This window comes from Geotrypetes seraphini, chromosome 11 (assembly GCF_902459505.1).
Source record: "Geotrypetes seraphini chromosome 11, aGeoSer1.1, whole genome shotgun sequence".
Lineage (NCBI taxonomy): Eukaryota > Metazoa > Chordata > Amphibia > Gymnophiona > Dermophiidae > Geotrypetes > Geotrypetes seraphini.
Window position 1 is genome coordinate 45,808,247 of NC_047094.1, and position 14,349 is coordinate 45,822,595.

General features: G+C 41.9%; 1 protein-coding gene across 12 annotated transcripts in view; it reads right to left on the reverse strand.

Moving 5' to 3' along the window:
* Positions 1-1,114: 1,114 nt before the first annotated feature.
* KATNIP (katanin interacting protein) overlaps positions 1,115-14,349 on the reverse strand; it is a 154,761-nt gene continuing 141,526 nt past the window's right edge. For all 12 annotated transcript variants that reach the window (XM_033963019.1, XM_033963016.1, XM_033963018.1 and 9 more), the window contains 2 exons: positions 11,490-11,575; positions 1,115-2,614 (listed from right to left, as the gene is read on the reverse strand). In XM_033963019.1, coding sequence (XP_033818910.1) covers positions 2,556-2,614; positions 11,490-11,575 — 145 coding nt within the window. In that variant the 3' untranslated portion in view covers positions 1,115-2,555. The remainder of the gene's footprint in view (positions 2,615-11,489; positions 11,576-14,349) is intronic.

Sequence of the window (14,349 nt, forward strand, 5' to 3'; positions counted from 1 at the left end):
GTTTCTGCAGTGTAGGACACTGAGCACAAGTCCCAAACACTGTAAGCAGCAATTGTGCGGGTCAATGATGGAAACAGGGCACTGGCACCGACAGTACTTTTTTTAAAACCACTCAAAGGGTTAGATGTGGACAGAAAAATCTCAGCGGCGATGTCAAAGGATTGAATGGTTGACATTGAGTATGCAACAAACAATTTGGGGGGTGGGGGAAGAAATGTTGACGGTAAAGCAACTCAATTTTGGACAGAGTACAAAAAAAAAAAAGTACAACTTCTTCGCTCCGCAGAAAAAAAAACTGAGGAACCACGAGCAAACACTGGGCGGGAAGGCACTCGCGTGTGCAGGCAGTCTCAAAGCTTCGCAAAGCTTAAAGTGATGGTACACTTTTCACTGTCCATACCGGGCTCTGTGGATGACGTCACCCAAAAAGTGAGAATATGCTGCCTGCTTGTCCTAGGATAATAAATAACCACTTAAAGCCAAACTGAAAACTGGCTATTTGGAGGCAATATTCAGCTCTTAACTGGCTAGGTTAACTGCATAAATAGGACTGCACAAGTCAGCTCTATATTTATACTGTAAACCATAGCCAGAAATTCAATGTTAGTACTTCAACATGAACTGGCATTGAATTACTGGGTTTTAACGACGCCAATGATCAACAAAATGTTGTCTATCACCAGCTGAATATCACCAGCCCTATGTTTACCGCATTTGACCTTTAAAGATACCCATTTGTTTGTTCATTCTTGGGACTTGTAATAAAATAATGAACATAGAAGTCAAAAAATGTAATTTGAAGGGAGTGAATGACCAATATTGAGATGAGCGATCATATAAGCTAGTAATGCTTTCATTTCTATTTGGATACCTATTTTAAACCCACCAAAAAGAATGGAACTACAGGACAAACACCCAATTGGGCACCAGAAATTGTTCAAGTTTAAATTTAACCACAACAGGGGATATCTCTACAGTTTTATGAATTTTTCTTTTGACACAAGTCTTTTGCAAAAATGGTTTCTGTGTGAACTTGAAAAAACACTTCCACAAATGTTATACATTTGTCTAACTCTTTTAGTCTGTTTGCAAACCACAAAAAAAAATCTGTTTTTTTCAAAAGTTTTATTAATTGTTAAACTATAATACATAAGTAACTCCATGTAATCTGTAATAAAGTGAAAAGGTTTTTTTTTCTGTTTTTTCCTTTTTCTATAGAACAGTATGTAAAATATACATTTATTGCAACAAAAATAAATACCTAGGAACATCATTATCCTGAGTATATTTAAGTTGTGCTCTGCAGTTTGTGTCCAGAATAAGCATCCTAATGTCTATTCAGAAAGGAGGGCCATACTGTCAGAATGCTTCTTCATACATTATCAGGTAATTAACATTTTTTTCCAAATTAATAGTAATTACATCAGCCTTGACTATAAGCCACTTACATTCAGCTGCCTTACCTTAAACAGAGGTTAAAACGTGGAAAGGCTCAGGCCAGTATTTCTCACATTCTTACCACAAAGTTCATTCCTATTCTAGAACCAAAATTTGACTGCGTTTCTGAACTGAATTTTCTTTCCAATCAGGTTCTGTCTAAGTCACAGGCAATCATCTGACAAAAACCAATCAGGTAACAGAGCTGTTAATAGGTCTGCACATCTAACCTTACAATCAGAGCCAGGACATCTCAACAGGATGCAGCCTCTCATTCCTCATATGAAGCCAACTGCTCTGGACACATGTATATGGAAATACATTTCCAAACACAGCAGGTAGGCTAACAGCGAAAATAGGTATCTGCAATATGAATTTGTTTTCTCTTTTTCATCCTTTCAAAGGCACAATTAAATTCAATATAGGAATAGCGCTAAAGGGCATGACTACTACACAGGAGCTCATCAGATACCAGGGAAAATTTTCTATATAAATATAGTAATGCATTGAACTATTTGATTGCCCTTACTATGGCTATATTTAAGTAAGTGAAAGGCAGATCTGTTTTCAACCATTCTGAAGCCACATATAAATTAATAGGGTCAAAAAGTCCTTTGCCTTGTGAACTGGTAAATGAGTATTTCTTCATAAAATGATCACCTCATGCAAATTTCTTGTACCAAATGAGTACTGCATGGAGGGATCTGACATATAAGTAAACATATGCTCCTTTCTGTTAAATCCACTTACCCGGTGGAGACAGATCACAATTGTCCAATTAGTGATATACCAGTAATATGCATCATGGGAGCCCAAGCTATCACTATACTGCATCATCAATGATGCAGAACTAGCTGATTAGCTGACTGGAGAACCCTAAATGGGTACCAGCAGAAGCCCTGATAGTATTCATGACTGTAAGACAGAGGCAGCCTTTCAGCATTGTGAACTAAGTAGAATACAAAGTTCAATAAATAAAGCTTCCTTTAAAAAAGAGAAAGGTTTATATCACTGTATCACAACATACAAATAGAGTAGTGAGTTATTCTGAAGTGCAATAAATATTTCTTTGTGTGCCAGATTCAGCTTGGACCAGACTTTGCAGAGACATCAGATGTTCAGTATCTTCTCCTTCTCATTATTTCTTTATCAGTTATGCAAGTTTTTGGGCGCAATGCTGTTTGGAAACAAAATAGCCAGATATGTTAAAAACAAAACAATACAAAAATCCCCCCAAAACACCCTTAACCCCACCCCTGCAAAAAGAAAAAAAAGAAAGAAAGCAGGACTGCGATCCCCTACACAACCTAGGTGGCAATTCTGACCCACTTTAATCCCTTGCTGGCCTAAAAGCACTTGAGAAAAGTCTCTCTAGTGTTGCCAAAGTGGAAAACCCTGAAAGCCAAAGAGCAACAGCCATCTTCCTGCCTTCCTGTTTCAAATTGCAGAAAATGTTGTCAGAGTTCTGACAAATTCATCATCTGTATACTTTGGAGGAAAGGTGGGAGATGGGAGATATGATAGAGACATTTAAATACCTACGTAACATAAATGTGCACGAGTCTAGTCTTTTATTTGAAACGAAACTCTGCAATGAGAGGGCATAGGAAGAAGTTAAGAGGTGATAGGCTCTGGAGTAATCTGAGGAAATACTTTTTTATGGAAAGGGTGGTAGATGCGTGGAACAGTCTCCTGGAAGAGGTGGTGGAAACAGAGACTGTGTCTGAATTCAAGAGGGCCTGGGATAGGCATGTGGGATCTCTGAGAGAGAGAAAGAGATAATGGTTACTGTGGATGGGCAGACTAGATGGGCCATTTGGCCTTTATCTGCTGTCATGTTTCTATGACATTTTTATTTACTGCTGAGACCCACAAACAGATTGGGTTACTTAAGTTACATTTTAATCTACTATCCTGGAAAATATCTTACTTCTAATACAGCGAGGGTAAAACATGGCCATTTTGGGTATTTTAATAAAGCCTTATCTACTTATGATCTTATGGTAATACTTGTGGCTTCTACCTACATGCTTCTATATTACCAAGGCTCTGTGCACTTTACCTCTATATCATGGCAAAACTCTATTGTCTCCCATCAGCTATGAGATTCAAATCTTATTCTTCCTTGGAAGAGAATTTGACTGAGCTTTGGTCCTGAAGCTTTGCTTTATGTCCTTATCTTCAGTACTCACCCTTAAATCAGAAATGCAAACTATACTGTTCAAATTATTAATATACCTGTAATTTTAGCCACATTTTACATAACAAAGGCCAAAATTAATTTTGGTTTCAGATTCGGCACCAAAACCCAAAACTCTCTGCCCCTTTCCCACTTATACCACCACAAGCCTGGGCCAGCCCTCCTCTCTGACAAAAAACCTGTTCTCGCAGGCTGCCTACCAACTCTACCCTCTCCACAATCCTCACCTGTAGGTCCTCCCCAGGACTATCTTCTAAAAAGCCCTGGTGGTCTAGTGGCCTCTGAAGAGCAGGAGCAATCCCTAGTTGCTCCTTCTCTTGCTTGGGGCATAGTGAAAATGGTGTCTGTGACATCTTGCTGCCCCTAATGAGACTGCTGTGAAAGGTTATAGCTACTATTTTGTACTCTTTATAGAATACAAGATTAGTACACATTTCATGCCTAACTTTGAGCATGATCATTTATGCCTACCAAATGCTGATGCCCAACTGATGGCAGTTAAGCACTCAAATACAGGTATTCTTCAACACTGTGCCTAAGGGATGATTAGGATCTTACCTTGATAATCTTTCCAGTATAAAGAATACTAAGTCAATACATAAGTCTTGACAAGTGGTTATCTTCCTTTACCAGAGAATTCTCGCAGAAGGAATCATCCACAGCATTTCAGCTCCACCTCCTTGTGTCAGTGGGTAGTATACAATCTCATCCAGATCCCCCCAGGTTAACCTGTGAAAGTTGGATGAACATAAGAACATAAGCAATGCCTCTGCTGGGTCAGACCAGAGGTCCATCGTGCTCAGCAGTCCGCTCATGCAGCGGCCCATCAGGTCCAGGACCTGTATAGTAATTCTCTATCTATACCCTTCAATCCCCTTTTCCTTAAGAAAATCATCTAATCCCTTCTTGAAACCCAATAGCGAACTCTGTTCTATCACTCCCTCTGGAAGCGCATTCCAGGTGTCCACCACCCTTTGGGTGAAGAAGAACTTCCTAGCATTGGTTCTGAATCTGTCCCCTCTCAATTTTTCTGAATGTCCTCTCGTTCTTGAAGATTTTGAAAGTTTGAAGAATCTGTCCCTCTCCACTTTCTCTATGCCTTTCATGATCTTGTAAGTTTCTATCATATCCCCTCTAAGTCTCCGCTTTTCTAGGGAAAAGAGCCCCAGTTTCTCTAATCTTTCAGCATATGAAAGGTTTTCCATACCCTTTATCAGTCGTGTCGCTCTTTTCTGAACCCTATCGAGTATTGCCATATCCTTCTTGAGGTACGGCGACCAATATTGGATGCGGTACTCCAGATGCGGGCGCACCATCACCCAATACAACGGCAGGATCCTTCGTTCTGGTTGTAATACTTTTCTTGATAATACCTAGCATTCTGTTCGCCTTCTTTGAGGCCGCTGCGCACTGTGCCGATGGCTTCATCGTTTTATCAACCAGTACCCCTTAGTCCTTCTCTAGGCTACTTTCACCCATTACCAGCCCTCCCATCGTATAGCTGTACATCGGGTTTCTGTTTCCTACATGCAAGACTTTACATTTCTCTACATTAAAGTTCATCTGCCATTTATTCGCCCATTCTCCCAGTTTGTTCAGGTCCCTTTGTAAATCTTCACAGTCGTCTTTAGTCCTAACCCCACTAAAAAGTTTTGTGTCATCTGCAAATTTTATAACCTCGCACTTCGTCCCTGTTTCTAGGTCATTGATAAATACATTGAATAACAGCAGTCCGAGTACCGACCCCTGCGGAACGCCACTCTTGACCTATCTCCAATCTGAGTAGTGTCCCTTCACTCCTACCCTTTACTTCCTACCTGCCAACCAATTTCTGACCCATCTATGTACATCCCCTTCCACCCCATGGTTCTTCAGTTTCCATAGTAGGTGTTCATGGGGTACCTTATCAAAGGCTTTTTGGAAATCCAAGTATACGATGTCTATGGGGGCCTCTTTGTCCATTTGTTTGATAATTCCTTTGAAGAAGTGCAGTAAGTTCATTAGGCATGATCTTCCCTTGCAGAAGCCGTGTTGGCTCATTTTCATCAGTTTATTCTTTCTAGATGCTCTTCGATGCTGTCTTTTATCAGCGCTTCTGCCATCTTCCCCGGAACCAAAGTCAGACTTACCGGTCTGTAGTTCCCCGGGTCACCTCTCGATCCTTTTTTAAAGATGGGCGTAACATTAGCTATCTTCCAATCCTCCGGGATCACGCCTGTTTTCAGGGATAGATTACAAACCTGCTGTAGTAGTTTCGCTATTTCCTCCTTTAGTTCTTTCAATACCCTAGGGTGGATTCCGTCCGGGCCCAGAGATTTGTCAGTTTTTAGTCTATCTATCTATCTTCTTGAGTACGTCTTCGAGGCTTATCTCTATGGATGTTAATTTTTCCGCTTGATCTCGTCTGAAAATTTTTTCAGGTTCAGGCACGTTGGATGTGTCCTCTCTTGTAAATACTGACAAAAAGAACATGTTTAGTCTATCTGCCACTTCTTTTTTCTCCTTCACCACTCCCTTCTTGTCTCCTTCATCCAGCGGTCCCACCTCCTCCCTTGCCGGCTGCTTCCCTTTAACATATCTGAAGAACGGTTTGAAATTTCGTGCTTCCCTGGCTAACCTCTCTTCGTATTCTCTTTTTGCTCTTCTAACCACTCGGTGACATTCTTTTTGATGCTTCCTGTGCTCTTTCCAGTTTTTCCTGGTTTTCTCTTTTTACCACATCCGGAATGATTTTTTCTTATCTGCTATCGCTTTCTTCACTTCTTTAATTATCCACGCCGGGTCTTTTGTTCAGTTCTTTTTGCATCCTTTTCTAAATCTGGGGATATACTGATTTTGCGCTTCGCTCACCGTGTCCTTAAATAAAGACCAGGCTTGCTCCACAGTCTGCGATTTCTTTGAGCGGTTCCTAAGTTTCTTTCTTACCATTACTCTCATCTCTTCGTAATTTCCTTTCTTGAAGTTAAGTTGTCGCTTTCTCTTCCCCTTCCCGGTTTCCCTAATGCATTTTGAGTTTCCAAGACTCCAGTCTATCCCTGGATAGTTGAATGAAATCTCCCATAACAATGGTGTTACCATTTTTGCATTCCCGTTTCATCTCAGCTTCCATTTCTTCATCATTTACTTCGCTTTGCCCAGGTGGACGATAGTACAGGTCCATCTTTATCTTGACCCATAGTGATTCCAAATTGTCAGTCGCCGCCCACTGTGTCCACTCTGGTCGAGTGTATGTTATCCTTTATGTATAGGGCTATTCCTCCTCCTTTCTGATCTGACCTGTCTTTGCGATAGAGTTTGTACCCCGGTAGTACTGTGTCCCATTTGTTTTCTTCATTCCACCATGTTTCAGAGACCCCAATGATGTCCAGGTTCTCTTTTTTGGCCATGACTTTTAATTCTCCCATTTTGTTCCTTAGGCTCCTTGCATTAGTATATATGCAATTTAAGTCCTGGTAATTTCTTGTCTTCATTTTCTTTTCCTGTGCCACGTTCTTATTATCATCCTCTTCTTGTCCTGTCAACTCTTGGTTTTTGCCCATTTTGTCTTCCCCCTGTGCTGCATTCTTCTTCTCCTCATCTTCCTGTTCCATCAACTCTTGTTGTCCGCCCGTTGTGCCTTCCCAGCATTTTTCCCCACTCAGTATCTTCTCAGGATACCTTCTTCTGAATCATCGACACCTGGTCGACTGTCGGTTTTCCCCTTCTTTTTAGTTTAAAGCCAGCTCTATTCCTTTCCTGACGTTATTTGCTAGAAGTCTAGTTCCTGCCTTGCTCAGGTGTAGTCCATCCCTCCTGAAGAGCTTGTTCTTGTCCCAAAACGTTGTCTAGTTTCTCACGAAGTGGAACCCCTTTCCTCATCCATGCATTTATTGATTGTAGTTCCGTCTGCCTCTTCACATCTGCCCTCGGTACTGGTAGGATTTCTAAAAACGCTATCCTCTGAGTCCTCATCTTCAACTTCCTTCCCAGAATCTTGAACTGTTCGATCAGTGCGTTCCTGCTGTAGGCTCTCCTGCTGACATCATTTGTCCCGATGTGCATCATCACTGTAGTCTCTTCCGACTCTGCTCCTTCTAGGATCCTTTCAATTCTGTCAACGATGTCTTTTGTTCTTGCTCCTGGGAGGCAGGTCACTAGCCGATCCTCTCTCCCTCCTGCTATGTGGCTATCCACTTGCCTTAGGATTGAATCTCCCACTAGGATTGCAGACTTTCTCTTTTTCAGTTTTCGCTCTGGTCGGAGATCTGTGTCCTCAAAGGGTCTTCAGCTGTCCTGATCGGGTTTTCTGTGATGTAAAGTCCCTCCAGTTCCTGAATCCTGTACTTCAGTCGACTGACTTCCTTCTTCAAGCTTTTCAGCTGCTGACACCGACTGCATACATATGGCAGTCTGTGCAGTACACTGGGAAGCCCATCCTCTGGAATCCCTCTGCTTTCATTGTTGTCCTGCTTTTTTGGAGTACTCTTTATTGTACTGGTACCTTTTTGCTTGTGTGTGTGTGTTCTCTTCTGTGCCTGCCGCTTCCTGACCTTGCTGTCTTTTGCCTTTGTGTGCTGTCCTTCCTTACCTTTACTTGTGTGTGTGCGTGTGCTGTCCTTACCTTACTTGTGTGTGTGTGTGCTATCCTTACCTTACCTTTACTTGTGTGTGTGTGCTCTTTAGTGCCTGCCGCGTCCTTACCTTGCTGTCCTCTGGTGTCTTCAGGTGTATTGATTGATTTGGCCCTTCTTGAGGCCCTTCGCAAAGGCGCTCTCGCTAAGGCGAGCGCCTTTGCAGCTCGCCTTCGCCGCACGCCAAACGGCTGCGCATCATTGGCTCCTCCCCTTTTAAGGGGGAGTTCTGCCGATGACTCTGCCGACGCAGGGGGGTGGGCAGCGCTTACTCTCGCCGCTGCCCCTAGCTTCCTGCTCGTTTCTTACTCCCTCCTCAGCTCTTCGTTTTGGTTTGTAGCTTGCTGTTTCTCCTCCTTTTCTCTTCTCCTTCCTGCTGCCTTCTACTCTCCTCACCTGATGCTTAACTGATGGAAGAATCTCAGAATGCCACTCCAAGGATCATAATAATATAATCCTTTTGGAAATTGTGGCAGGAGTATCTTTCATTGATTCAACACCTTCAGACTATAGGAGGGGCCTTAAACAACCTGGGCCAATCAGAGTCTTAGGCCCCTCCCCGGTGCATCCCAGGATGCACCTGGGAAGGGAAAGCCCATTTTGAAGAGGCATGCCAGCTGGCCAGAGGTAGTAGGCATCCCTCCGGTCAGCCATCTAACTCAAGGTAAGGGGGAGAGAGTACTGGGAGTCAGAGCCCGGGGGGTGGGGGGGAGGTTTGCATGGCAACGGGAGAAAATGGCCATCTCTCCTGCTGCTGGGGGGGTGAGTTGCTTTGTGGTGGGAGTGGGCATCTCTCCCGCTGCAGGGGAGGTGTTGTTTGCAGTGGGAGAGAATGAGCATCTTTCCAGCTGCTTGGGGGGTCTCGCATGCACTTTATATTTATGATATTTATGAGTATTTATTACATTAAGAAGCAATCAATGAACCACTTAAAATAATAGTAGTAAAATTAAATAACGATATCTAAATGGGCAGCCAATGATGAAGCACCACATAATTCTTCCAGCGGTTGCAAGTCATTACAGCGGTGGAGTGGTGGGGCTGAGGCGTCCTTGAAAATAAGCAGCGATTTGAGGGGGATTAGAATGAATCCAGCCCCTACCATATTAAAAGGAAGATTGACGTTTAGGCTGGATATAACCAGTGGAAGATAAATATTTGCCAGTTTGTTAGGCATTAAGTGGAATTTATCATGGCGCAAGATCTGGCACAGTTTGAAGGATATACAGAAGAGCATCTCAAGAAGGTGTTGTTGAGACCTGCTCTTCTGGACAATGAAGTGGGGTCCCCTGTGGACTCTTCTTGGCTTGAATTGGAAAATATCATGAAGACAGCAATAAGGGCTGAACTGCACCTTGGTGCAATATTTAAAGAGTGCAATGATCCCTAGGGGATTACGTATACTCAATGAACCTAAAATATTTCCACAGACAAATCCTTTGGTGAACGATGGACTGCAATATTGAATAGATGTTCGAGGAATTTGATGATTCTCCTGGTAGAGCGTTTTTTGGAGAATGACTCACTTTTTTAAAATCGCTACCAGAACAGTTGAGAATCTAGGCCTATGTCAAGTCTTTTCTGCTCTGCAACAAAGATGATTAGAAAAATCGATGTGTTTTGAGGAAAATAGAGGCTTTTAAAATAAAATCGGGAAATCCAAGATGGCTGCTGCGGCAGCATTTTGGTGTCAAGAAACTGCCCAGGGAGACTGAATAAAATCACAAAAATGTCAGAAAAGGGATGTTTGGAGGTGGGGGATCCTATAGGAAGTCCCAGAGACCCTTAAAACTAGTTCCTGAACTACCGTGAAGTCTCCCATAGACAGTAATAGATTGTACTCACAGAACTGCCTGGTGGTGTGCCTGCATCAGCTCATACTGCAGCTGGACAATGGAGAAGTATTTCTGCCTCAGAGAAGTATTTAAGATCCTCCAGCTGCTTGTATCTCCAGGCTGCCTTGTAGACAGACTCTGAAAGCCTGAACTCTCGACCTCACTAGCTCCTCACGAGTCTTCAGGGAAGGAGGACGAAGTTGGCACCCGCTATAGCCCTCTGGACCAAAAAAGGGCCACTCAGCCTGTGCTCCAGAGTCTAATAGATAAAAGGCAAGCTAAGCTCCCAGGGGAATGCACCCAGAGCTATCCTAATGGTTAGTGCAGGCTAGCGGTAATGTCCTGCAAAACGGTTTCACCCCCCCCACAACTACAGTCCTCTGGTTCAGAAACTGTATCTTCTCTCAGGATACGCTGTCCCAGAAATCTTGGGAACCTCTGGAGCACCACAAAGCCTTGAACTTCGGATTAAAAACCCCAAAATAACAAATCACATGCAGAGTAGAAAAAAATGACACCTTCTCAACTTGCCTACAGAAGGGAAAACTAAGGAGATGGGGCACAGGAGCTAAAAAGCTATGGATAATTCCTTCTGAAAGAACATGTGGGTAAAGAAGGATAACCCACTTGTCAAGACTAGTGTCTGTTTTGCACTGGAATTTCTAGGAATATCCCACCTATGCTCCTCTCCTGGTCAAGCCTCCTTTGGAGTTGCATACTATGAAACTTAGGTGCACAAATTATAGAGTGGGGTATAGGACAGATTCACAATAACTCTTAATTACCACCAATTAAGTGCTTGTTAACTCCAATAACTGACTGTTAACGACTAATTAGTTTATGCACTGATTGGGGAGCCCAAATGTGGATGACCTATAGAGAATCCAGGGCCTTGTGTACATGGCAAATACTATAAACCATATCCTAAATTAAGTAATGGAAAAATAAATGTTTCATTGCTTAGGAATCAGAAGACAACAGGAATTGGCAAAAAAGAAAATCTATAAGATATCTTGAAAATGTAGGGAAATCTCCTCTTGACCAAAGCTGCTCCTTCTACTAAACAGGGAAGAAATTACCTGTAGTTGGGTGCCTATTTTTCTGGAGGCAAGGAGGATAAAACAAATTTTTAAAACAGAAAGGATCTTACATGATCTAAATATGAAGATCAATCTTATTTTCTTGGGCCCGGACAAAGATTCATCAAAATTTAAAGCAGAGTAGTTATACGACAACTGGAATCAAAGTTGTAATAAATTTCAATGGATCACCACCAACAAAAAGATATCTTCCATGTTCTTCCAGAAGCATTCAGGTCTCTTGTCTATACAATAAACTTTTCACATCACCCCCCCCCCCATTCTCAAAATCCCTGCTTTTAATTGTTACATTATCTTCTTAACCAACCTGGGTCAGCAATTTGTTTCTTCTTAGAATGTGTAACAATTTTATTTTCATTCATCATTCTGACATCCTGATCTTCTACATGATTACTAAAGGATGAAACAAAAAATGGGAAAGAAATTAGCAGAATAAGAGAAAGCATCACCAGAAGAAAACAAGAAACTGCTAGTGGAATGTTAATTGTCACTTGTTAATGAAAACAAGGTAATGAATAACAAAAGATTAATTTCTTACCTTGATATCTTTTCCAGCAGATAGGAATGGTATACTGAGAACCATAGAGTTATTCTCGCATAGTTCTGAGCACTCTGTAGAAGATGTCAACCACAGCATTTCATCTCCTCCTCCTTGGTCTCTGCTGCCCCCTTCAGTCTGTATCAAAGTCGGTGACAGCCCTTTAGGGAGAGATAGGAAAAGGAGGGATACAGGGAACTCCCCGAAACCAAGCATCTGATTTGCTCAGATAAATGCAAAACAGTCACTGAATGAACAGTAATGCAAGAAAAATCCATCACAAGAACTTAACAGCCTGAACATTTACGGAGCTCAAACATTCCTCCCTATATACAGACTCTTCATAATCCCATAGTATGACTCACAGGAAAATCTGAACTGTGAAGCTGACCATTAAGCTTGAGTCAGAAAGCAAGTGCATCAGATAATTGATGGGTGGGGGATTCAACATACCATCCCTATCTACTAGAAAAGACATTATCAAGGTAAGAACCTAATCTCCTTTTTCCAGTGCAACATGAATAATATGCTGAACCACAGAGATGTACCTAAGCAGTCCCCAAACTCTCAAGTGGGACAGAGGAGCCTGCCGAGGACCCAAAATTGACATCCTCACATGCTGCTATGTCCACCATGTAGAATTTGATGAAGTCTGGAGGTCAGTTCTCGAGTTTTCCGGAGGCTTGGGAACATATAACATCCAACTACTGGGTTCTGAACATTATCACAGAGGGTTACATCCAGAAATGGGGTATCTTGAGGGCTGCATTAACTACCTTGATGTCTAGAATCATCCTCCAGTTTTCTGAGCCTCTCTTGGGCACTATGAAGTATATTGAGTATCTGCTGGAGCCTGAGTCTTGCTCTGGTACAGGATCTATGGCTTCCAAATCCAGCAACCTTTAAACTGTTGCTTGGACTTTGGTTGCTTTTTCTGGCTTCCCAGTTGGAGAGTCCAGAAAAAGGCCCAGGAAGGGATGAAAGAACTAAGTTTCCAAGTTTATTCAATATTTGATTAATCACTTATTTAACATTCTAAGCGATGTACATAGTATAATAATAAACATATGTTAATAAAGGGAGACTGACAATTTAATTTAAAAAAAAACAAAAAACTTAAGACAAACATGGGATACAAAGGGAAAGGAGAAGGGAAAGAAATACAATTTTGAGAAGGTTAAAGAAAACATATATGGTAAACAACGTTAGGAAGGAAAAACGAAGGGAGGCAAGAGGAGTAAATATAATGAGATCTATAAAAAACTTTAGTCAGATCGTACGTTCTGATTATCTCAGCTGTCAAATGCATCTTTAAAAAGAAAGCATTTGAGCTTACTTTTAAATCTATCCAAATCTAATTCTTCTCGAATATTGATTGGAAGTAAATTCCAGGTTTGAGGTGCTGTGACGGAAAAGATTGAATTTCGCCGTGTATTTATAATTTTTAAAGAAGGAACTGTGAGAAGATGTTGATCAATAGATCTAAGCAATCTAATTGGAGTATAGGGGATCAAAAACTCTGTAAATAAAAGAAGGAGATTTACATAGAAGACTTTTAAAGACTAATAAGTTTAATTTGTAGGTTATTCGATGGGCTACAGGGAGCCAATGTGCTTCCCCGAGTAGTGGAGTAACATGATCAAATTTTTTTTGCTTTTTTTATGAGTTTTATAGAAGCATTTTGTATGATCTGTAAACGACGGATTTCTTTTAAAGCAATACCTTTGAACAACGCGTTACAATAGTCAATTTTCAAAATTACCAAAGAATGAATTAAAATATTTATGGATTTAGGGGATAGAACTCAAGCTAGTACCCCTCTTGTATAATGTCCCCTCTTGTATAATCACCCAGCAGTCTGTAGTGATCTCCGCCCATGCTCCCCAATAGGCAGATAACCTCCCTCCAATGCGTGGAGGCTCCGCTGACAGCTTGACATCATAACTGCTTTTTGGGAGCTGTTGTGGAACGGGATCCTAAAGATTGGGGGCACCTGGCCCCTCCGAATCTTTCTCTGGAGCTTTGAAATGATCTCTGACCTGAAGGACCTTCCAAGAACAGGCGATATCTGGAGGTCTGAAAATTATTGCAACCTGAACCCCCTAGGGGGTTCATGGCCTGCTGCCTGGTAAAGACTTCAGCTTGCTATCCTGCACATTGGCCATAAGATCATTCAGATCTTTCTGAAGAATAAATATCCTTTAAATGGTAATTTACTCAAGGTCGCCTAGGTGGAGGAATACCCTGTCCACTGTCAAATCCATAGAATCCTGCAATCGGAAATTGAATAAGCAGACATTTTACTCACAACTCTGAAAAGATCATAGAGAGCATCCACTACATAATCCACTCCAGACATTAGAAACTGGTGATCCCTCCCAGCATTTGCCTCTGGATCACGGCGCAACTTGGAGTGGTGAGCCCAGGCGATAAAGATGCTGCTGCAGCTGCTTTTAAACCTGAAATCGCAGCTTCAAAGAGCCTCTTATGAACAAAACCCAGCCTGCAGTCCCGGGCATCCTTTAATACCACACCACCTTCACTGGGAAGGGAGGTATGCTTGATAACTTGCACCACCAGGGAATCCACTTTCGGTGGAGCAAAGAGCTGGTTAAATTCAGCATCCATT